At 38.1% G+C, this 25,892-nt stretch overlaps 1 protein-coding gene across 1 annotated transcript; it reads left to right on the top strand.

Annotated features, from left to right (window-relative positions):
* On the top strand, positions 1-24,198 carry LOC127410168 (14-3-3 protein beta/alpha-1-like). The gene is made up of 6 exons (XM_051645277.1): positions 1-100; positions 856-1,293; positions 15,607-15,730; positions 21,735-21,898; positions 22,866-22,961; positions 23,089-24,198. Exons 2-6 carry the CDS (start codon positions 1,000-1,002, stop codon positions 23,146-23,148), a joined length of 738 nt encoding a protein of 245 aa, XP_051501237.1. The 5' UTR covers positions 1-100; positions 856-999; the 3' UTR covers positions 23,149-24,198.
* The last annotated feature ends 1,694 nt before the right edge of the window (positions 24,199-25,892 follow it).

The following is a 25,892-nucleotide window of genomic DNA, read 5'->3' on the forward strand; positions in this document are numbered from 1 at the left end:
CTCTTTTCAGGTTCGGTTGAGGTGAAGGCGAGTCTTTTCTCCCTCCACAACGAAACGAATATAGCTTTTGCGGAGTAGCTGATTGGTACTGGTTTTCAAGGTGGGGAAAAATAATCTTACTTCTCTCATTTCCCTGTCTAATATTATTTTTTACTCTAGGTATATAATGACTAAAATGGAGTTTTAGCTTATGTTTAGCTGCCAAGCGTTATTTTGTCAAAGTAAAATTCCCGTCAGACAGGAGCAGAGTCGTTAGCTGTCAGAAGCTAACCGAATCATTTGCACGCGCTACCTGGTGAACGAGCTTTTATTTCCCGTTGGAATGCAGCTAACGGCGATTTATGCAGATTGTTTACGATCATCAGTGTTTAAAACATATCTAGAGATGGCTGAAGATATTTGCTTGAATGGTTTATAGAGAGTATTAGATTACACAAGCGTGAGTAACTCGAGCAGGAGAAAGTGGATCTTCTATGTTTGATAGTGATCGAAACATCTGTGCTCTTTATTTTGTGCAATACATATTGAGCTTGATAGGACAGCAGCAGTTAGCAGTGTGTCATGCATTTCAAATGTAACCCTAAACGTGATTCAAATGTACACGTTCAATAGAATATTTTCGTTATGGTGCATTACAGTTAATTTTTGATGGCTGAAATCGAGGAAAATATTGTAATATACGTATTTTCTCATGATTGTGGATGTTATTGATTTAGTAAAGATTCCCCTTTGACCATGTGATTAAAAAAAACAAAACAAAAAACGTATATTTCTCGTATTTCCTCTTATCAGCTGATGTCACGTGCTTTCTCTTAGGGGGATTGTAATTTTTTTTTAAATTTAATTTCTCCTCAGGTGCTCCTGGATCACCTCACCCTCACTGCTTCGGCTAGCCAGCTTTTCCACTCCCGCTTTACACGCTGTTTTTTCTCCCTCCCCTCTTTGCGGGTGGACTCGCCATTTCCCGGAGTTGAAATACGTTCATCGTGCGATTAAATCATGGATAAGACGGAGCTCATTCAGAAAGCCAAGCTGGCGGAGCAGGCCGAGCGCTATGATGACATGGCCGCATGTATGAAGCAGGTGACTGAGCAGGGCGCCGAGCTCACCAACGAGGAGAGAAACCTGCTCTCCGTCGCCTACAAGAACGTCGTTGGGGCTCGGAGGTCGGCTTGGAGGGTTATCTCGAGCATTGAACAGAAAACTGAGGGCAACGACAAGAAGCTTCAGATGGTAAAGGAGTACAGAGAGAAGGTGGAGGCCGAATTACGCGACATTTGCAACGAGGTGCTGGTAAGTCGATGACGGAGGGCAGGCTATACTCTATAATGGGTGTATAGTAACCATAATCAATACTAGCTGAGCTCTATTCTGTCCTCCCTATACTCCACTGACCCAAAACTGGCAATAAACTGTACTACTTCTATGCTGTCTATACTATATATTGGCTATGTAAAAACTACACTCAATACGAGCACTTTTCTGACTGGATTGTATCCTCCCTATACTCTACTGACCGTATACAAGCTATGATCTATACTATCTATACTCTATATTGGCTGTATAACAACTATACTTTATACAAGCTCTGTACTGTCTACATTTTATCCTCCATAGTCTCTACTGAACCAATACTAGCTTTAATCTCTATGCTTCTATAATGTCTATACTCTATTGGCTGTATAGCAATTATACTCCATACTAGCTCAGCTCTGTACTGACAACAATATATCCTTCCTATACTCCACTGAGCCTATACTAGCTATAATGTATACTGCTTCTATACAGTCTAAATTTTGGTTGTATATAGCAACTATACTCAATACTAGCTCTATGTGTACTGACTATATTTTATCCTTCCTTTAGTCTACTGAACCTATACTAGCTATGCTCTGTACTACTACTATTCTGTCTGTACTCTGTATTGGCTATTTTGCAACTATACTTAAAACTAGCTCTGTATTTACTACATTCTAGACTCCACTGACCCTATACTAGCTATAATCTCTATAGTCTGTCCACCTTTTTCCTGGGGGTCTTACTGGGGAAACGAATGTGGGTGGGACTTCTGCCGGAAGTTGTTCTACAGCATTCCGTAGCTCTGGCTGCAGTCATTTTTGACCCTGTTTACAGCTGGTAATAAGACGCGTTTCGGGTTATCTGATTGCAAATGGTCAGCGCTATATATAATTGTAAACGGGGTGCAAAGTGTTTTGTGATTGGATCTCAAAAAAACACATACAGAGGTAGTCAAAATCGACATCGCATTTGAGGTTTAAAACGCCATCCTGCTGCATCCCGGATGGCAGCGAAGCACCACCTCTCACCAGTCAATCACCCGCCAAACAAATGTTTAAACTTGCATGCGATTTTAAAAGGAAATAACCATCCGATCGTAAACTTAAAGCGATTACAAACCCAGGCTCTTCCTGAGTGTGTCTGTCTGATTTGCACATACAAGATGATGCACACAAATCTGAAGCTGAACTAACACAGGTACTTCACTAAAATAACCAATGATTCTGCTCGAAATGTTGCGTTTGTGCTTCGATTAAATCTCATCTGCATCTGTGAGAAACTGCACGCTGGTTTTGTTCGTGCTTTCTTTGTCTTCATTACTTTATTGCAGTTTATTAACGTTCAGTAACGCACTGATATAGTGATTGATGTATGTCCATATGAAATCATAAACGCTCTCTTCAAAATCCCAACACCACAACGAAAGAATGAATGGACGAACGCCGCAACAACAGCTGTGTTTACTTGACAAAGGAAATAACGCCCAAATTTCTCGCTAAGCATCATGGGATGTAGGGGAAAAAGGTGGATACTCATTATTGGCATTTTAGCAACTTGTAACATGGTTAAAATGGGAAAGGAGGAGGTGGGAACCGGCTGAACAGTCAAAGTTATATTTAATGTAAAAATTAAAACAAAGACAGAAACATAAACGCACACACGGCAGCTGTGTGTGGCTCTCTCTCTCCAGAACTGCCGCATCTGGCTGCTTTTATCCCTCCCCTCGGCTGATTAGCCTGATCACGTAATCACGGACCGCCCCGCCCTCCTCCACGTCACACTCCTTACTTTGGCCCCGCCTGCTGGCAGGCTTTCCCCGCCTTCCTCGTGACCTGGGAGGGAGACAAGGGGAGGGAAAAGGGGAGAGGGAAAGAGCAAGGCGGAGTGAGAGTGAGAGAGCGAGAGAGAGAAAAAAAATTGCCCTCCGGTTCCCAGACACACCGTCGCCTGGTCCTCGACCACTCCTCCACCCTCTGGCGGACTACAGCCACTCCTCCCCGGGCGGACAGCAGTGAGTCCTCTGACCCCTGGCGGATGGAACACCCCTCTGCATTCTGGTGGCCGGAAGCGAGCCCCTCCGCCCCTGGCAGCGGCTCCACCGCTCCAGGTGGCCAGCAGCGAGCCCCTCCTCCCCTCGCGGATGGCGGCCATTCCCCCCTTACTCAGTTTCCTCATTATTGGGGGTAATCTATGCATGTCTAATGCAATGTGCTTTTAAAAGGTTTTAACTATATTCAAATTTTTATTTAACAATATTTAAAAAAACTAATACAATTATTATTGTGTAACTTTTCATATTTACTAAAACATGCAGTTCACTTGTACAAATTCATGTTCAATTGACATGCAATATACTTAAACTTTCATTTTCAAGAAAATTTATCTCATTTGCATTGTCTACACACAAATGAACAGACAAGGATCGCATTTTCAACCCCACCTCATAAAATGGCTTATCGGTATTAGTTAAATCCAAATATTATCACCAAAATTCAAATATTATAATCGATAACAACTGGATACAAGAACATAACATTTCAGTGCATTAATACAACACACGCACGGACCGAACAGTCCCGTGTGTCAGAGAACATTCTCACTATTTGCAAGACTTTCAACAATCAAACAGACATCTCAGTCGTGCATTTCTTTAAAGTTTTTTTCCTCTGACGACTTTGTTTTTCGCAAGCATGAGCAAAACAGCATTAGATGTCTTTGGTGATTCTCGTGCTGTCACAAATTACGTAAAAATTTTGATGCCTATGTATTTTACCCTTTACATCTGTGAGGAGCAGCTCTGATGTACATATCACTCATACTGTACGTCTCTGATCAGTGGTGTATTGGCGAATCAAATTGAAATCTTCAATGACAGATTTCGTATCCAGGCAAACAAAAGACATGGGTTTCCCCTGCGTACATTAACAATAGCGTGCACAAACTCGGTGACAAGCTGCATGCTAGAATTCTACAGTGATCAGCAGGTCTGCTAAGAACAAGTGACTTCTGGTCGATAGTTGTAATAACATCATAGCCTGAATGCAATCTTTACATAATCCCTTTTTCAAAGAACTAAAATCAATCTTCAGTCTTGTCTGACGAGCTGTATTCAACAATACTGGGCTGCTAGTTGCCCATCCCTGATCTTTACAGTCAATACTGTGTAATGGCTATATAGTAACTATACTCAACAGTAGCTCTGTACAGACTACACTCTGTACTTCCTAGACTTTACTGTCCCTATACTAGTTATAATCTAGACTACTTTTATACTGTCTAGTGTTGTCATGATACCAAAATTTCAGTAGCCGGTACCGATAACTTTAATATTTCACGATTTTCGATACCACAGAAAAAAATTGCAGTATGCTGTTGAACACAATCTTTAGCCGATTAAAATGTTACATCTTAATGTAAATAATAAATTAAAACAATAGCAGGGTTCCTTCAAGAGTTTAAGTAAATATTGCTTCATATATATATATATATATATATATATATATATATATATATATATATATATATATATATATATATATATTTTTTTTTTTATAGTACCCTATGAAATCAGTTTTATTTTTTCCCAAATTCCATGTTTTCTAAAAAAGATTTCTCTCTGAATTCCATGTTCTAAAATTTATTTCAATTTCATTATCAACATGTATCTAATTAATTTAACCAATCTTAAATCAAATGAAAATAGCAGTTACTTTTCAACAAAACAATAAAAAAATTAAGGTCCTCACAACATTATCTAAAATATAACATTGGTTTTGTTTTGTCAAATAAAGTGCTGCACAACAGAGCATCATATTATAACTGAAAACATTGAAAACTTCTATTCATTACAACAGACTGCACTCTTGCTTGTAAGATATAGATTGAACATAAGAATTATAAAATACATTTGACTAAACACTGACTTGGAGGAAAAAGGGTGAGGCTTTCAAGCCGAAGAACACCATCCCATCCGGGAAGCATGCGGATGGCAGCATCATGTTGTGGGGGTGCTTTGCTGCATGAGGGACTGGTGCACTTCACAAAATAGATGGCATCATGAGGAAGGAAAATTATGTGGATATATTGAAGCAACATCTCAAGACATCAGCCAGGAAGTTAAAGCTCAGTCACAAATGGGTCTTCCAAATGGACAATGACCCCAAGCATACCTCAAGTTGTGGCAAAATGGCTTAAGGGCAACAAAGTCAAGGTATTGGAGTGGCCATCACAAAGCCCTGACCTCAATCCAATAGAAAATTTGTGGGCAGAACTGAAAAAGCGTGTGCAAGCAAGGAGTCCTACAAACCTGACTCGGTTACACCAGTTCTGTCTGGAGAAATGGGCCAAAATTCAAGCAACTAATTGTGAGAAGCTTGTGGAAGGCTACCCAAAACATTTGAACCAAGTTAAACAATTTAAAGGCAATGCAACCAAATACTAACAAAGTGTATGTAAACTTCTGACCCACTGGGAATGTGATGAAAGAAATAAAAGCTGAAATCATACTCTCTACTATTATTCTGACATTTTACATACTTAAAATATAGTGATCCTAACTGACCCTAAGACAGGGATTTTTTTTTTTTTTTTTTTTAAATGTCAGGAATTGTGAAAAACTGAGTTTAAATTTATTTGGCTAAGGTGTATGTAAACTTATGACTTCAACTGTAGCTAATAGTTAAACAGTACATATTATACATAGTCTATATGCCATTTAAAACAAAATATAACTGTTTGTGATCTCTGGGATAGATGGTCTTTTTATATTCTAATAAACTTCCAATGTTTCGCGCGCTCCGATGACGTCACCATAAGATTATCACATGTCGCATTTTCCCCATATCGTGCAGCCCTACAATATACCAGTGTTTCCTACAGGATTCTGTGTTTTGTACTCTACATTTGTAACCGCTGTAAAGTTATTATAGAAATATGAAAACATGAAACTGTAATAGAGAAAAGGAAACCACGTACACACTGTAGGGCTGAAATGATTAATCGACGTTAATGACAATGTCGGCAATAAAACGTTGTCGACGATTTTTCGTTGTCGAATAGTTTCTCATTTAACGTAATATGAGATCACATTAAACTCTAATGATGGTGTGTGAAAGGAGCACTGCAGCTCGAGTACATGATTGAGGAAAGAAAACACAGCTCACAGTCCAGACGCACCCCAAACTTACCAAACAGCTTCAGGTGATGTAGATCGCAAAGTTTGAGGAAGTTATACAAAATAAGTAAATGCTCTCGTTGTAAAATAAACGCAAAACTTGCCCAGCGTTATATCTTTAATGCATCCTTTATTAAAGTTCAAATAATAAGGAAGCAGGTCATGTAAATAAGGACAAACTCCGTGACTGTGCGGTCAGCGCCTCTTCTTTGAGTCGCGTGAAGTGACCCAATCTAAGGGGAAGAGACTGAAACTGCACCCGGCTGATGTACACTCTGGCTGATGTATGCACGTCACTTGCACATGCTTGCTGCAGCTAGATCATAAAGTGATGGCTTGCGATGTATTGAATCATAATATATTTGTCAAGGTGGGTATCTTATCGTGAAGAAATCTGCGATGCGCAGCTCTATTAAGTAGAGTTCTTTTTTTTTTTTGTTTTTTTTGTGAGTTAAAGATTGAGTTTTTGATTTGTTGTTTTGGCTTGTTTTCCAATGTAAATATTTAAAACTAATTTAAAACAATGTACATAGTACTTTAGGAGCTCTACTGCAGAAGTGTGTTATGAGAATGTTGAATATAATATTAAATATTTTAAAATATCTAAAAATCCTTATAACAAGATACATGTTCCTGAGAAGCAACATAAGATATTTAGACTTGCTTTCAGAGAATATATCTTGAAAATAAGTATATTTTGTCTGTACTGCACTGGCAGAAGTGTGAACAAGTGAAAAACTGCACTTGTATACAAAATATATTTATATTAAAGATACATCTTCTGAAAGCAAGTCTAAATATCTTATGTTGCTTCTCAGGCAAATGTATCTTAAGAATTTTTAGATATTTTTAAATGGAAAACAAAACAAAACACTTGATAACAAAAGAGATAATGATTAATCGTTGCAATTATTATTAATAATCATTCAAATAATTGTTAGATTAGTCGATCGTTAGTTGAGCCCTAACACACTGCAGCTAAATTCGGTTGTCAGTTCGCCTTTTATTGCTTAATCAGGGTTCGTACGATCATGGAAATCCTGGAAAAGTCATTGAACTTAAATTGTGTTTACCAGGCCTTGAAATTTCATGGGAAAAACAAGGTAACACTAAAAGTTTTGGAAAAGTCATGGAATTTTTAACAAACTATTTTCAGCAATACAAGTGTACTAAGAATTCAAGTTCGTCATGTTCATGGAGCAACGCGAATAAGCGCTAATCAGAGCCCGCACAGAGCAGTATGCAAAATGCATTGTTGTGGAGACTGAGTAGTTTGTGAAAAGGCATAGCACCATGTGGTGGCACATTTTGCATTTCATTAACACTAGAGAAGTTCGCTCATGATTTCTCAAGTTCATATGGTTAGTGTATAAGTAAAGGAATAAGTACATTTCATATTTACATTATTGTTTGAATTTATTAATGCTTTTAATGTTTGTATGTAATAACTCACCTTGTTAATTAAGCTTATGGTGATTTTGCTTTTTAATATGAGCTGGTAATTTTCCACTTCTATATGCGCAATCATTAAAAGTCTCAGTATCACTTATATATTCTCCTGTTTTTAATGGAGAACATGACCACAGATGTGTGCTGATTGTCATTGATGTCCCTTGATCTTTCCCCTGGCCGCTTCTGTCAAGAGTCGCGTCCGTGTACCATAGCAACAGCTGATGTAAGGGCTCTCCCACAACTCATGTGAAAGGTGTCTGTTTCAGGTCCATTTCTCTTTTTTTGTTTTCTTGATTTGTTTTCCATTCTAATCTTTGATTTATTAACATTGACAATTGTATATGAAAAAACAAAACAAATAGATGCAAATATTTATATTAAGTTAAACCATGTATAACATTTAATAAGGCAAGGTGTCAATGGCAGCTAACTAACCATTGCCAGATGCTAATACGTCTCTATATAATCTTTTTGCTGGGTTAAACTGGTGGCATTCTTGTTCATAGGCACGAGATACTTCAGCGTTGCTATGGCAGGAGTAACTCCTGTGTTCCGTACACATGGAATGAATATTTATGGGATTCAGTCCTGCATTTAAATGTGGTTGTCACTCCCGAAACTTTGCAATGTGTACGTGGCTATTGCGGTTTAGCAATGGCGATGAGCTGGCTTGAGATGCACCAACAGGGATCTGTCATCTTTAGTAGTGTCATCACTAGCAGTACATGACAGACAAGCATTGAAGCTGGTGGTTATGTTCCCCTCAACCTCATTGTATGAGAAAGAATTGTATTCTTCTCAAAATGACGGCTGTATAGAGGCTTTTGTAGGGGAAAACGGCTACATACAGTGTTCCACTGTATAGTTTGACACCTCATCACAGTGCTCTTGTTGTTAGAGGCTCTTGTGGAACTATTAGAGGATTGATTGCCCGAGCAGTGGTGCAGAGAGAAACAACCAAGCCTTCGGCTTCTCTCAATCGATATGTATTGCCTGCATGAGTACAGCATCTTTCTCTTTCCACAGGCAGTGACCGCTAGGTTCTGTGTCATCACTATTAGATTCCCACTGTCACTCCCCTGGTAGCCTAGTCATCTCTTTGTCATGCTTATCAAACTTGCTGAAATTCTGCTGCAGCAAAAAGCATTCTTTATAAAAGATGTAATGAATAAGGATATTAGGATTTAGGACTAGGAAAAATTAAGCTGGGCTGCATGTTATAAAGGTTTGTCAGTTAATCCAGTTTATCCAGTTTAAACAAATGAAAAATTATTCCGTGACATTCATGAAGGGTTTTAGTTTAGCTCAGTACTGCCAATTGAATCAAAAGTGGTTTAATCTGTGCTCTTAACACATGCAGTAGCTGATGAGTGTGTGGATTAAGAAGCAGTTGTGGCTCATATTTAATGGAAAACTATGCTAGTTGGGCTCTGTGGCACAGCAGAAATTTGAGCAGCATCCAGAGTCGGAGCATGGCACCGCTGACAGATGCAGAGCGGCGTTCTCATTGTATTGTATTTTCGGCGAATTGAGGCTTACTGCCATTTTTATGCCATGTTGTTCATAACAGTTGTCAGTTGAGGGTGCTATTTTGTGCTGTTTTTTTAAACAACCGATTCTGCATGATGTCAGCCTCAAAGTTAATTTGGTATCTTTTGAGTGCAGGGTTTTGGAAAGAGGGGGCGTGGCTAATTCAACGGCTCAGACTCGTGGAAGTAGAACGGTTAAATCGCTTATAGCACCTTTAAGTTGCTGAGATAAGTGTTTCTGTGGCGATGCATTCTCGCTGTTGTCAGTCAGCTGATAATTATAGTGTGCTCTGTTTTTTTTTAATAGCACAGTTTGTTTGTTTGAGGAATGTGTCCAGCTAATCCTTCTGTGTGGAGGGGTATCCTTAACATGAGTGACACGTCCTGGTAGGGATGGTGATTGAGTGCATACTTACTGTAGGCTACATATAGTGTTGCATAGGGTGGCAGGAAATAGATGTGCACATCATTTCAGCCACTATTTCTCTACTTATCTTTATGCTGAAGAGAAGGGGAGGAAGGGCATTAAAAGAGCTGGTTTCCTTTCAAACATGTGAAGATGGGAAGGTCAGGAGCCACTGAAACACAGGGAGGATATGCATTGGATTGTAGTGTAAAGGGCATGTTTCTGTAAAGCCTCTCATTAGTCACCTTTCCACTAGAGCCCGACCGATATGGGATTTTTGAGACCAATACCGATTTTAGAGGGGGGAAATTTGCCAATTACCAATATGGTGGCTGATATAGTACATTTTTGAGCCGGAATGAAAACAAACCTTTTCTATGTAGATTGTGCACAGATTTTGCACTGTAGTCAGAAGGCTGCTTTCTTAAACAGATATTTTTATCAAAGAATAATTGACATTATTATACATTGTCAACAAATTCTAGAATTGAACACTGAGAGAATAAATAAAAATACAATAAATGGCTAAATAAACATCAGTACGGTACGTTCAGTATCAGTCTATGGCTGACCATTTAAATAAAGAATAAATTCAAAAAATAAAATAAATAGCTAAATAAACATCAGTACTCTTTAGTATCAGTCAAATGCTGACTATTTTAATACTGCCAGTCAATTAGGGGCAGGTTGTAAAACAAGAAGCATTTACACCTGCCGAGTCGAGAAAGAAACGGCGGCAGCGGTGTTACACCGTATTCTGCTATACAAGTTCAAGGGAATCTTTCAATGGTGGAAAACCAGACTTTTAAATATTACATTTTGTAAATGCAATGACTGGAATTGTTCGGTTGAAGGGGATACCAAACTGAATCCTGAACAAAACAGTTTGGTGAATACATGATTACATATTGGCTTCCACTCAGTTGACATGGTATGAAAGTAGCTACGTGGTTAGCTAGTTAGCTATAAGCTCGTTGTCACGGAGTGTAAAAGATGGATTTTCTTTATTTACTTTCCAGCATTGCATCTCACCAACTAGGTAACAACGTAGCATGAAATCAACACACAACAGACACAATCCACCACTGCACCGTTGTCTGCTGAGCTGCAAAAAGATGCTCTGCTTACCTTTCAATCTGCTACATTACTGACTGCACTGACAAATTGTAGCTGGCTAATATAGCAAACAGATGTGATAAACATGAGTGACATGGTTGTCAGGGACAGGGTTAACGTTATATGAGTTATATTGAAAAGGGAAAATGATGGAATCATTGTTCATTAACTTTCTAGTATGTGTTTCACAAACTAGTTAGTAGCTTACCATGAAGACACCGCTTAACTCTGCACCACTTAACTCCACACTGTCTGCAGAGCCACCGTCAGCTCAGCTCTGTAAACGGTGGAGTCGGAGTACGCTCTGCTGGACAAACTACTTTATGACACCATTTCTAAATCAACCAAGCATTGTTTTGTGCATAATATTTTCTGAAAAAAAAAGTTTTCATATCTGCGCATATCGGAAAACATATGCCGATACCGATATACCTGTGAAAGGCTAATATCAGCTGATTAATGTCAGCCGACCGATAAATCGGTAAGGCAATACTTTCCACTAACGGGCTTAATGGTTCTTGTTGCGAAACCGATCTGGGCCAGTTGGCACGGTTATGGTTTCTTTTTCCACTGTGGTGCTACGAAATCAGGAATGCACTTAAAAAATATGTCAGTTGGCTATGGTGTGAGAGGTAAACATTGGAGCGAGTGCACTATGGAGGATGACCACATATTCCAGTTTTTAGGACTGCTTTTTTCCTTGATATTTACTCTGCAAATTAAAGCACAAGAAAGACATTACCCATGACTCAAAAAGGAAAGCTAAGAAAAAAGGCGAGATGTTTACCATCATATGCTGTGGGGTTGTGTATGCCACCAAACACACACACAGAAAGGTAAAAGATATTTTTATTTATTGACAAAATATTATATGCCTAATACACTCTCTGAGCACTTTATTTAGAGCACTATCGCCCTAATAAAGTGCCCGACGTTGTCTCCTGCTGTAGTAGTCCATTCGCCTCAAGATTTGACATGTTGTACATTCTGATATACTATTCTGCTCACTACAATTGTACAGAGTTGTTATCTTAGTTAACGCAGCCTTTTTGTCTGCTCAACCAGTTTGGCCATTCTCCGTTGACCTCTCTCATCAACAAAGCCTTTCCGTCCGCAATGTGCAAGCACTTTAACATCATGAGCTAATATGCAACTGTCTCTGATATGCAGGAATGTTTAAATGAGACCTTTTTGCATGTCGGTCTATTATTGTGGTAACACGATGGCACGTAACAACAAAATTAACTGTGAATGGTCAGTAACATGTCTCAGACGGCTCCTTCACATGCAAGCAGGTTATTCTTGGTGCCGTCGCGCCTTAAGACACTAATCGGCCAAACGGGAAAATGTATTGCCACATTGTGCGAGTGATACTGCTCTGGGATCTTCTGTCTCTGGAGCACAAATATTGCACGTGACACTCACTTGAAACTAATGTGCATGTCAGATGAGAAACATTTTTAGCGCTGGTAAAGTGCTGAATGCGAGATGAATGTAATTGAAACTAAATTTCACTTGGGAGGCCGTAGCAAGTTGAAAATGGCATTCATCTCGCGTTCTGCGTTTATAAGCTATTATGCTTTTCATCTTATACGCGCATCAGAAACATTTTCAATGCCAGAAAATCCCAGCACTAAAAATGTGCTAATCGCAGTCAGCCATGATTAATTTATTCAGTAATATTGGGCTGGTCATGTCGGCCCACGAGGTGACTCACTCCATGTAAAATAAAACGGCTTTTATTAGGCTACTGATCTGATTAAAGTTTTCATATCATGTGTGTTTACATCTGTAACATTGATTTCTTTGTGTAAAAGTGAAACTTATGCTAGATTGAGGTGTATCTCATTCAGGTTACAGTGGCTGGCCCTGTTGTGTTGCTGATGTTTGTTTGGTTTATGCAAGTTTGTCTGTCTGTGTTTTCTCTTTCATCTTTCTCTGGTTAAATTTGCTTGGAAAGCGATTTGTATTCCTTGGGCTTCCAGGTAATCTTCAGGTTACATGTTAGATGCTTTATACTTTGTAAACATTAGCAGACAGTCCAAAATGTATTTATGGATTCTTCATCATGAATGTTACCATTTTTATTGCCTATGCTGACAGTTGCCTTCAAGTTTTGACCACACATCCTTGTCTGTAATGTCATGGTGAGTGTGTGCTGCAGTACTCGCGCATGCTGTCGGTTCTACCATCCTGGAGGAGCTGTTAAAGTCGCCATGAAATCAAAATGAAAGTTTTGCTGCTTTTAGTCTATATTTATTCCCTTTAAGGTCATCAATATGACAAAATTTGTTTTCTGAAGATATAAGCATTTAAAAATCAGCAGTCTCTTCCGGCTTGACAGACCGAGGCACTGTCATGATGACACAGATGGGATGAGAAACTTTGTCCAATCAGATGCTTTCTAGAATGAGAACACTCCCTCCCCTAGTGTGTCTGGCTGTGTTCTAACTGACGCTGATCATGCCTTCGCAGGGTATTTCGAAAGGAGCACAATCCATGTTGTAGGGGCAATTCCAAAAAGATTTTATGATAAGAATCGCTTAAAAATTAGTTTTGACTTACCATTATCAACTTTCAGCCTTCTGAAGCTCTCACAGTGGAGGGTAATTGTCATCGTATGGAATAGGGCATAGGAATGATGACTTCTAAATAAGACACGCTGATGCCGAAGCTCTCTGGGGGTACATTTACACGATAGTGATGTACCAAAAGCGGAAAAGTTTTTCCTTTGCATTTTGCGTACAGATGACAACGTTGTCAAAACGATCCCTGTTCACACGGATCCGCGAAAACTACTAAAAGCGCTGTATTTTGCATGCCAGGCCAGTAGTTGCCGATGTAACTTTGTAAAGAAACATTACGCGCCTGTGCACATAAGCATTCTTCCACAGAGCGGTGAATACAAACAATGAAGATGGCGAAAGCATCGAGCAATTTTTTCTAGACGGATGATGAGGTTGCTTTATTACTACAATTACTTTGCTGGAGAAGTGTCAATAAACTCAAAATCTTGAGCAGCACAAACACAGTCCTGTAGTCCGCCATTGTAGTTTTGAAGTACTCGCGCACATGCCTATAGACAGAACTCTCAAGATTATTCAACTAAACTCTGCTCATTTTTACCATCACTTCGTCTCCTGCCTTCCTCCTGTTGACTCTTGGGCTGGTAGGAGAGTAAGTTAAAATAAGCTGTTGATGTTGACTGGTTTTGCATATCAGACAGAACTCTGATATATGAATATCTTCTGACGGAGAGAGAGGTCTTGTGTACACTGGATCTAACATGCATTTTCACTGCCTCATGTTTTCATATTCTAAGCATATCATTGAATACTGTACATGGCATCACATATTGGTCTATAGGCTATATACATAAGCGGTGGGTGAATGAATTGCAGGGTAAAGGTACATCAAATAAAATTAAGTAAATAAATAACATTACAAATACATTTTTCCCATCTGAATCCATTAATTTCAAGATTTTCAAATTGCAGGTTCTGCCTACTGTACAATGTTCACACTCTATACAAAACACTCAAAATGAATAAATTGTTGATTATTGTTATTTGCACAGACACCAGTATTCATATTGATAATTATACATCTCAAATTGATGCCTATCAATCCATCATTCTTTATATAACATGTAATACGCGTGCACATGACATCATCATTTTTGTATGTTTACACGGAGACGATAACGGCATCGTTTTCCAAAACTTGCACTTTGAAACCCGTTTTCAAAAGTTTGCGTTTTCAGGCCCCAAAACGCCGTTGTTGTGTAAACGAACAGCCAAAACATTTAAAGTTTTTCGTTGTCGTGTAAATGGCCCCTGGATATACTGCTCGAGTCAGTGCTCTTTATTCTTTATGCTTGGTGTATTGTGATTACGTCTACTCATTTGTTTCACATTCATCTGTATTTGCACAACAGCTACAGACTTTTCCGTACGTAAACAAAGTCCCTAAATTTTTTTTTTTTTTCTCTTGATCAAAAAGCCATTTCACTCGGAAATACATCACAATACAGTAATAAAATCGTTCATAACTTCTGTTTCATGGTGACTTTAAATCAGGCTTTAGGAGAAGTTCATATAATATGGCTGCTTCTCTGACGGTGCACTCACAGGGTTATCTGGGGCCAGAGAATGCCGGCTGCCCTCTATGGATTAAATGCACAGACGTCACTCTACTTTTATTTCTCTCTCTTGTTCTTTGTCTGTTTCTGTTACTGTCTCTGTAGTTTTTTTCACTGTGGGAAAGTGTACAAGATTGGCCCAGCGGATCTAAATTGAAAGGTTGGGCAGTGAAAGGGCAGGGATGTCACACAGGAAGTCTGCACTGCTCTCTGCTTTTGAAGTTTGTGTGTTTGCATGGTTTTGTATAATAGAGCCTCCTATAACCACCAATGCCTAAAGGGGGAACTGGGGAAGATGCAGAATGTCAGTTTACACTTGGGGTCTCAATATATAATCAGGATGGCTTTTCCTCATTTACATGGCAATCGATATTCAATAAAGTGTACAATACCCTAATATTGCAACCGTTTCTACCTTAATTTCTTCAGTTTCATTTAAAGTAGATTTGAAATCTCTTTTTCCTTACACTTTCTCTTTTCCTACCCTCAGGGACTGTTGGACAAATATTTGATCGAGCTCTCTACAGTTGCAGAGAGCAAAGTCTTCTATTTAAAGATGAAGGGTGACTACTACAGATATCTTGCAGAGGTTGCCTCGGCAGATAACAGGAAGGGTAAGTGTCTTGCTGCATTTTAAGGAAAGGTGCGTGCGTGCTTATTTTCTGAGTAATACTTAAAAATGTTTCCATACCAGACATCAGATTTGAATCATGTAATTCCTGTGTTCATGTGTGTTTGGGAGAACATGTTAGTGGCAAATCTTGTTCTTCGCTTTAGGCAAAATTGGGTCTGTGGACTTAATTCAAATTCAGGATGAATGAGTTTGGATTCTGAATTTGGTTATGGGAGGGTCTTTAGCAGCCTTGGGGCTGAGTCAGCTGCCTGTCTTTCTGGGAGAGGGTCTTCTGGGGTCTTTATTCCCCTTTTGGCTGCTGGCTAACCACAGATCAGGCCCATTTTAGAAAATGCCTCAGTGCTATGTTTACAAGAATCTTATGCATCTATTCCAAGTCTTCTAAAGCCATACAATGGCTTTGTTTGAGGGGACAAACCGTATGGTGTTCGGTACAGCAGGGACGTTTACATGCACATCAATACTCATAAATAATCAGCTTATTGAAAACGAATGTAAACAGAAGAAAAACACATTTACATAAGATTTGAAATCGTGTTATTCTCTGCTTTTGATATCAAAACTTAAACAGGTATGCGCACAAAAAAAATGAAAATAAACTCCAGGGTTTATCTAGGGCCCTATGAAATCCATTTTGTTTTTTAATTCCTTTTTTTTTATTTTTATTCTGTTTTCTCTTATTTTCATTCTGTTTTCTCTTATTTTCCCTGAATTCCTGGCTTTAAAGTTTGATTACATTTAATAAAAAATAAAAAAACAAACAAACATTAATTCATAGAATTTTATTCAAATGAGAACATAATAAATGTGAGAACATTCCAAAACAACATTCAAATTTGGTCTTTTTTTTTTTTCTTTTTCTTTTTTGGTCAAGTACAGCTCACAGTTAAAGGAATGGTTCACCCAAAAAGGAAAATTCTCTCATTCACTTACCCTGATGCCATCCCAGATGTATATGACTGTCTTTCTTCAGCAGAACACAAATGAAGATTTTTAGAAGAAGAGAGAGCTCTGTCAGGTCTTTATAATAGAAGTACACAGATGCCAGCACTTTGATGGTCCAAAAGTCATATTTAGGCAGCAATAAAGTAACTACAGTCGATCAATAAATATTTTCTGAAGCAAAGCGATATGTTTGTGTAAAACATAAATCTATAATTAAAACGTTATTAACTTCTGCCAGCAGTTGATGCGCAAGCGTGTCGGCGGGTTCACACGAAAATTCGGAAGTGGCGCTTATTGACAACAGGAGAACGAACGACATGTGAGAGTTCGGCCATTTCAAACTGCATCAGGGCCCTGGATGGAAGCGCCGAAGTTAAAAACGTTTTAATTATCGACTTTTTCTTACATAAACCTATCGATTCGCTTCAGAAGACATTCATTGATCGACTGGAGTAGCATGGATTACGTTTCTTCTTTCGGCTGTTCCTGTTAGGGGTCCGTAGCATGGATTACTTTTATGCTGCCTAAAAATTACTTTTGGACTGTCAAAGTACTGGCACCTGTGTATTTCTATTATAAGGACCTGACAGAGCTCTATATGCTAAAAATCTTCATTTGTGTTCTGCTGAAGAAAGACAGTCATGCACATATGGGATGGCATCAGGGTAATTGAATAATGAGAGAATTTTCATTTTTGGGTGAACTATTCCTTTAAGCATCACAGTTTTAATGAAAGCAATGATGAAACTCTTGCTTGTGAGATTTAAATTATTATTGATATAATATTATCATTATTATTATTATTATTATTATTATTATTATTACAATTACATTGAATATTACATTTTACTATACAGTAGTAATACATTTCTGTCCCATTTTTTTTCAATTTCACACATCTAGTTAAATGGAGCTTTTATTTTGCAGCTTCGGTGGATGCTTTTGAAAACTTCACCTCTCACTTCTGGCCATTTGCTGTATGGGCTAATGTGCTTTTAAAACCACTAAAGGCTATGATTTAATTATATAAATATATACTATGCATGTGCTGCACTTCAAAGTGAATAAAGTGATCTGCTCTGTCATTAAAACACACGGTTAGTGTATAAGCAGTGGCTTCTCATATTCACTTACTGATGAAGCAAGCAGCTCAGCAAGACCATGTAGGCTATTTGTTGGATTAAATCTCAGACTTTTGTGGTATAATCATTGCACTTGGACATATCACGATTTCAATTTGATGAACTGTGCATTTATACATTTTATCCAAAATATGTACAATTCCACGTTTAATAGTTAATTCCGTTTTTATGACTGGATTCCGACTGTGTTTTCCGCATCGCGGAAATCATAGGGCCCCATTATCCTCCTGAGACCTGAGTGTGACTGCTGTGTGCATTTTCCATTCCACTTTTTGGCTTGTAACTTGGTAGCCCCTAAGAAACATGCAAAAAAACATATATATATATTTTTTTTTTTTAAGAACAGAGCTTTCCTAAAAATGTATGTCCACATATGTAGACAGTAGGGCTGAAACGATTAGTCGACGTTATCGTCGATGACAATAAAAAAATTGGCGACAAATTTTCGTTGATGAATAGTCGTTTGATCTCATTTAACGTAACATGAGATCACATTAAACTCTAATGATAACGCGTGAGAGCAGCACTGCAGTTCGTGCCTGACTGAGGAGAGGAAGACTTAATGGCTCAGTCCAGATGCACTCCAAACCTTCCAAACAGGTTAAGGTGATGTAGATTGCAAAGTATGAGGGAATTATAATGCAAAAATACAAAATAAGTAAATACAGAAGCACTCTCGTTGTGGAGTAAGTGGAGCTGGAGTTGCCGCTCCGCTGAAGCAAAACTAGTTCAGTAAAGTTGGAAATGTATTCACAGATTTGAACTTCCTGGATCAATAACTCATAAGCAAAGTGTTGTTAAAACACAAACGACGCCTCTTTCCAACAGTAGAAAGGTAGACAACGAGCTACAACCTAATTTATCAAAATGAGCCGTCCTCGAGCTTGACCAATAACATTTGGTCTCTACGTGCAGCCGGCTGTGAGACGAGTGCGCAGGAACCCTCTACAAAGTGCAACACCGAAAAGCGATACTCAAAAATATTAAATAACTTCACTCTTACAAAGTGTAGTGTCACCAAAATCACTTCACACATCAGTGGTCTCCTGTTGGTTATACTACATATACTACAACACTTAGGGAAAAAAGGCTTTTGCATAATTTTGTGGAATTTTTATCAGGAAAAATATTCAAACTTTTTTTATACAGTGTAGTACCATCAAATTCAGTTCACACATCAGTGGTCTCCTGTTGGTTCTACAACAACACTTAGTTTGGAAAAATGAGCTTTTGCATAATTTTGGGGAATTTTTATTGGGAAAAAATATTCATTAAATCACTCTTATACAGTGTAATGTCACCAAAATCACTTGGTTATACTACTTGGTTATACTACAACTAAATGTTTTAGTGTAACCAATAGGAGACCACTGATGTGTGAATTGAATTTGATTGTACTACACTATATAAGAGTGACATTATTGAAAAGTGTTTAAGTATTCTGATTCTGAAAGTATAACGTACAGGAGACCACTGATGTGTGAAGTGATTTTGGTGACACTGCACTTTGTAAGTGTGAAGTTATTGAATATTTTTGTAGTAACGCTTTTCGGTGTTGCACTTTGTAGACGGTCCCTGCGCACTCGGTCCAACTTGGTCCAGCTCAGAGGACGGCTCGTTTTGATAAATTAGGTTGGAGCTCATTGTCTACCTTACTATGGTTGGAAAGAGGAGTTGTTTGCTTTAACAACGTTTCGCTTATGAGTTAATGATCCAGAAAGTTCAAATCTGTGAATATATTTCCAACTTTACCGAACTAGCAAAATTTGCGTGTCGAACATCTTTAAAGGAAACACCCCGGTGTTATGTCTTAAATGCAGTTATATTTAATGCATTATAGCTTTATTAAAGTTCAGATAATATGGAAGCAGATAAAGTAAATAACTACAAACTCTGTAGATCTCTACATTATTAATTTAGAAATCTGAGTTTTATATATGAGGCCCCAGGTGGCATCACCAGAAATGGTCACTGAACGTATCATTAAATGGATCTGAACTAATTTTGGTGAACGTAGTCAAAACAGTCGAGCCACTTGGATCAATTTAAATCCCACAATGCACAAGCAGAGTAAAAAATAAAATTTTGCACATGTACAATTGGCATAATGGTAATTGATTAAATTTATTCAAGGACCAGCTTGTGCTCAGTCTTGTATTGTCATGTGCTTCACACGATCTTTGCAGCTAATTTTGCAAAATTTTACACTTAATTGCAATACTTGAATCTTTAAAATACTTTGAAATAAAAGTGTATATAATACTTGAATATTAATATAGTACTTATACTTGTATATTTTTATATATTGTAATATATAAATACTGCACTGTAAGTGTTGGGTCTGTGCGAGCCATTTTTTAAAAGATGATTTTGTCCTTGTTAGTAAGTACGTTTAATACAACCTTAAGTCGGGGCACAAGCTGAATAATTGGTTAAGAGCTAATGATTAATCATTGCAATAATCGTCTAATAATCGTTAGATTAATCGATTATCAAAATAATCGATAGTTGCAGCCCTAGTGGACAGTGGGACTACATTTATTTTGTAAATACTGAGCTTTAGGAAAAAAAAAAAAAAATTAATCAAATTGTTTCCAGGAGTGTTGGTTATTCATGCTTTTGAGATGTTACAGACAGAAATTACATCAAAAGGTAGCATAAATAATTCTGATTCAAAGTAATGGCCATCATCATCCAATCACTACCAGCCATGTTAAAATAAAATTTTGCGTGAACATTTTTTTAATGTATGTACAGATTACCATTGTCCCATGTCTACCAAACATGTTGAGTGGTCCTATTGTTTTGAACTGTTGTTGACTGGATGTTAGGAGTGAATGCTCCCTTGCTCCCTAGTTATGGAATGACTTAACCTTTAGTGTGATGTCTGTCTGCACTGATCAGTTTGAAATGCACATTATTTTCATCCTAACTCCGTATATTGCCCCTGAAAGCAACATTTTTCAGCTTTTGGATGCATCATTGATTCTCAATTTGATAATGCACAGTTAATGTATGATATTTTAAAGAAAATGAGCCTATAGTCCATGTACGTGGTCATTGTGTTTAACAGTGTGCCATTTTGAGATAAATCAATACAAATTTTAAAATAGTATATCGGATGAAACTAGAGACTTTTTTTTTTTTTTTAGCTCAAACAGGTTTTAATGTAAAAAAAACTTAATGAGGTTTAATAATGAGGCTTAATGAGTCTCCTGAACTGAAATCAGTCAGTTTAAATGAAAAAAAATTATGCATAGCCTATAGCAACGACAAATGTAATGTCCACGCATGTGGACACGGGGTTTCAGGAGGTTATATGTAACATGAAATGGGGCTAATGGGCAAAAATTGCATGGCAATTGGTTTATGAACTTGCGCTGATTAAAAAAAAAAACTGTTTATAACGTGTTAACCTGACCTTACACACTGTCGGCTTGTTTAGCATAATCTGTATAAGTGCATGTAGGTGCACTCAGTTATGTCAAACCTGGTACAATGTATGGAAAAGAATTGCTTACGGTTTGTTTAAAATGTCATCTTTTGTGTTCCACTTAAATACCTGCATATGTTTTTTGGAAGGGAAGTAAATAATGATAGAATTTTATGTTTTGGGTGAACTATTGTTTTTAAGTGACCGCCAGGTTTTTGTATTTGGTACATCAGTCAAATGAGGCAAAGAATAGCACAGCTTGTAATATTGGCTGATTTACGTATGCTTCAGAAATAACACCAGAATCAACAGGGTCTAAATCCCAGACCTTTGTGTTTGAGAAAACTGTCCCCTGAGGGGGCAGAACAACCAACACACTGTTACTAGTTATGAATTTTGCATATTTCGACACTCAAGTAATGTGTGATTTAAAACTTTTCATAATATTTTGTGTGTCCCCACAGACACAATAACCAACTCTCAAGAAGCCTACCAGGGTGCGTTTGACATCAGTAAGAAGGACATGCAGCCCACACATCCCATCCGTCTGGGACTGGCTCTTAACTTCTCAGTGTTCTTCTATGAGATCCTCAATTCTCCTGAGCAGGCCTGCGCTCTGGCCAAACAAGTGGGTTTTTCTAGACAACAAAACCACTCTGTTACTGTTTATTGTTGCTGAATTCATCAGTTTAATTGAAACCACCTTTTCTTATCAGGGGCCAATCAAGTATTTACAAATTTATTTGCGGGCCATACAGTTGCTTGCAATTTCTTATGGTTGGTTGAAATTAATGTACAGGTGCTTTCTGTACCTGCTCATGCACCAAAAAAAAAATTAAAGGGGACTTCCCTTTATACATTGTTTTGTGGTGTTATTTAAAATTATTTTACATTTTTAGTTTCATTTTTACAGTTAAGTGAATTAAGGCCATTTTCATGCTTATTCATTCTCAAATGGCCTCGCGGGCTAGTTTAAATGTATGGTCTTGAGGCCGGTCAATCCCCACCCCTGCTGTAAACCCGTTTATTGTCTAGTTTGACTCAATGACACATGGGTACGGGGCCTTTAGAAGTGGTATGGGGGGGGGGCTGGGTAGCTCAGCGAGTAAAGACGCTGACTACCACACCTGGAGTCGCGAGTTTGAATCCCAGGGCGTGCGGAGCGTGCTCCCTAAGCAACCAAATTGGCCTGGTTGCTAGGGAGGGTGGAGTCACATGGGGTAACCTCCTCGTGGTTACTATAACGCCACCCGGATTGAGGCGAGTCACTACACCACCACGAGGACATAGAGTGCATTGGGAATTGGGCATTCCAAATTGGGGCGGAAAAAAAGTGGTATAGGAAAAACTGTTGGTTTTTTTTATTGCTGCGAGTGGCACAGAAATAACATACTTCATGTAAACCTAATTAAGCCCTGCCTGTTACCTCAACCAAGGGGAAATTCCTATGGAAATGTTATGCACCAATGTCTCCTGAGGATTTGTACCTTTTGACTCAAGCTTTACATTTTATCAGGCGCGTGGTTTGCATGGCATGGACATGACTGTTGTGGTTTGTTCAAATACCTTAAATTATTGTGGCCTTGTATTTGCAGGCCTTTGACGAAGCCATTGCAGAGCTGGATACACTGAATGAAGACTCGTACAAAGACAGCACACTTATCATGCAGCTGCTTAGAGACAACCTCACAGTGAGTTCCAAACAGAGCCATACTGACCGACAAATACCAATGTCGTAAACGTAATCATTTAGATTGATTACTCAAAATTCAGAAGTTTAGTATTCAAGTATACCTCTTTTTCTTATTTTCCCATTAGTTATGGACCTCTGACAATGCTGCAGATGAGGGTGAAGGTGGAGATGGAGGAGAGAACTAAGAGCCTGCATATTCTCCCCACAGATTAAAAAAAAAAAAAAGAATCCTGGAAAAAAACAACTTTTTACACTTCTCCATTCCTTATCATTTCACTTATGATTATTCTAGCCATGTAAACCCGTGATCATTACCAATGAGCTGTGAGTGTGGGAATTCCAATCAGTCTATATTTTTTATTTTTATTTTATTTTTTTTTCACCACCTGGCTTGTGGTTGTAATAAAAGTAAATATTAAGTTAAAATAACATCTCCATTCTTTTGCGTTCTTGTCCTTTTGGCCTTCTTTAATGTGCTGTGTCTGCTATAGAAAAGTATTAGCCTCGCATAAAATCAGTTGTCTTTAATCTTGACAAAAGACTAATGTGTATAGTCTGGTAAACTGAAACATTGGAAAGTGTCAGTCACAAAATGCAAAGCGTTTTGCCTCAAGCATGGCTAGTTCTCGTCCTGCTATGTCACCTGCCATTATAGGTCTCTCTAGGGAGATCAGAATACACTTGAATGAGATAAATGTTTTGTTGACTGTCATGGTGTTGGCTTAAAATGGGTCTGTGCTTAAGTATTGACAGCAGGAAGGCTATTGTATAATGTACCGAGTCAGCTAGCATTGCTCAGCCAAGTATGCACTTTTCATAGACTATATTTAAATCCTGTCTTCATTTGGAACGTAACAAAACACTCCTGCCTGGTTACGGTTTTCACTTAAACATGTTACTTGCGACTGCTCTTAATGGTTAAAAAAAAAAAAAAAAAAAAAAAAAAAGGAAAAATACCATGCATGCCCATCTTTTTTCCAATATACACTGGAATGGGAACCAATACTGCATACATGTTCCACAGTTTGGTTAAGTACTTTTCATTGCAGGTTTATGCACATGTTGAGAGGATGTTTGATTTGTCAAGTGATGTCAATAGTTATTTGGACCACTGTTGTGTTTTTGCTAATCATGGACTGTAGCTCCCCTTCCCCTCTCCCAAAAAAGCTTGTGACTATGTAAAAGCCCTAAACAGCTATGTAACCTGAATTAAAATGACCATTTTATAAACCATACATTTATGTCTGAAAATTCTTTCATTGTTTATCTGAATTGGAAGTGAATGGGACCAATCCGTAAATGTTAAAATACTTGCTGTGTTAAAAGTATTGCACAAAATGTAAACAAAGTATTTTACCATGATTTTAGTGTGATCAAATCACTTGCTTTTTTGAGTCTAGTTACATCCAGTTTTACAGCTTCTTTGCCATGACGCCGTAAACACTCGAACCCTAAAACAACCGTAAAAATTATGATTTAAACTTTACATCTTAATACACAAGTTTTAGCAGGAGAATGAATGCAAGTGCTTTTATAAAATTATATTAAAATTTCTGTGTTTAAACTCCAAAAATTGACCCCATCAACATCCACTGTAAGTGCCTCATTGTAACCTTGATATTTGCTTTTATATTAAAGAATACACACACACACACACACTTGAAGTCAGAGGTTTACATACACCTAATACATTTAAACTCAGTTTTTCACAATTCCAGACATTTAATCGTAGAAAACATTCCCCGTTTTAGGTCAGTTAGAATCACTTTTTTTAAGAATGTGAAATATCAGAATAATAGAGAATTATTTATTTCAGCTTTTATTTCTTTCATCACATTCACAGTGGGTCAGAAGTTTACATACACTTTGTTAGTATTTGGTAGCGTTGCCTTTAAATGCTTTAACTTGGATAACATGTTTTGGGTAGCCTTCCGCAAGCTTCTCACAATTAGTTGCTTGAATTTTGGCTCATTCCTCCAGACGGAACTGTCAGGTTTGTAGGCCTCCTTGTTCGCACATGCTTTTTCAGTTATGCACACAAATGTTCTATTGGATTGAGGTCAGGACTTTGTGATGGCCACTCCAATACCTTGACTTTGTTGCCCTCAAGCCATTTTGCCACAACTTTGGAGGTATGCTTGGGGTCACTGTGCATTTGGAAGACCCATTTGTGACCGAGCTTTAACTTCCTGGCTGATGTCTTGAGATGTTGCTTCAATGTCCACATAATTTTCCTTCCTTATGATGCCATCTATTTTGTAAAGTGCACCAGTCCGTCCTGCAGCAAAGCACCCCCACAACATGATGCTGCCAATTCACGATTGGGATGGTGTTCTTCGGCTTGCAAGCCTCACCCTTTTTCCTCCAAACATAAAGATGGTCATTATGGCCAAAAAGTTCAGTTTTTGTTTCATCAGATCAGAGGACATTTCTCCAAAAAGTAAAATCTTTGTCCCCATGTGCACTTGCAAACTGTTGTCTGGCTTTTTTATGGTGGTTTTGGAGCATTGGCTTCTTCCATGCTGAGCAGCCTTTCAGGTTATGTCGATATAAGACTTGTTTTACTGTGGATATAGATACTTGTCTACCTGTTTCCTTCAGCATCTTCACAAGGTCCTTTGCTGTTGTTCTGGGATTGAATTGAACTTTTCGCATCAAACTACGTTCATCTCTAGGAGACAGAATACATCTCCTTCCTGAGTGGTATGATGGCCTGAACGTGGTACCTTCAGGCATTTGGAAGTTGCTCCCAAGGATGAACCAGACTTGTGGAGGTCCACAAATTTTTTTTACTAATATGAAATATGTGGAGTGGTTAAAATGAGTTTTAATGACTTTAACCTAAGTGTATGTAAACTTCAAGTTTGTGTGTGTGTGTGTGTGTGTGTGTGTGTGTGTGTGTGTATATATATGGAAATGTGTTTCGCTG

The sequence above is a fragment of the Myxocyprinus asiaticus genome, chromosome 19 (genome assembly GCF_019703515.2).
Source record: "Myxocyprinus asiaticus isolate MX2 ecotype Aquarium Trade chromosome 19, UBuf_Myxa_2, whole genome shotgun sequence".
NCBI classification, from domain to species: Eukaryota; Metazoa; Chordata; class Actinopteri; order Cypriniformes; family Catostomidae; genus Myxocyprinus; species Myxocyprinus asiaticus.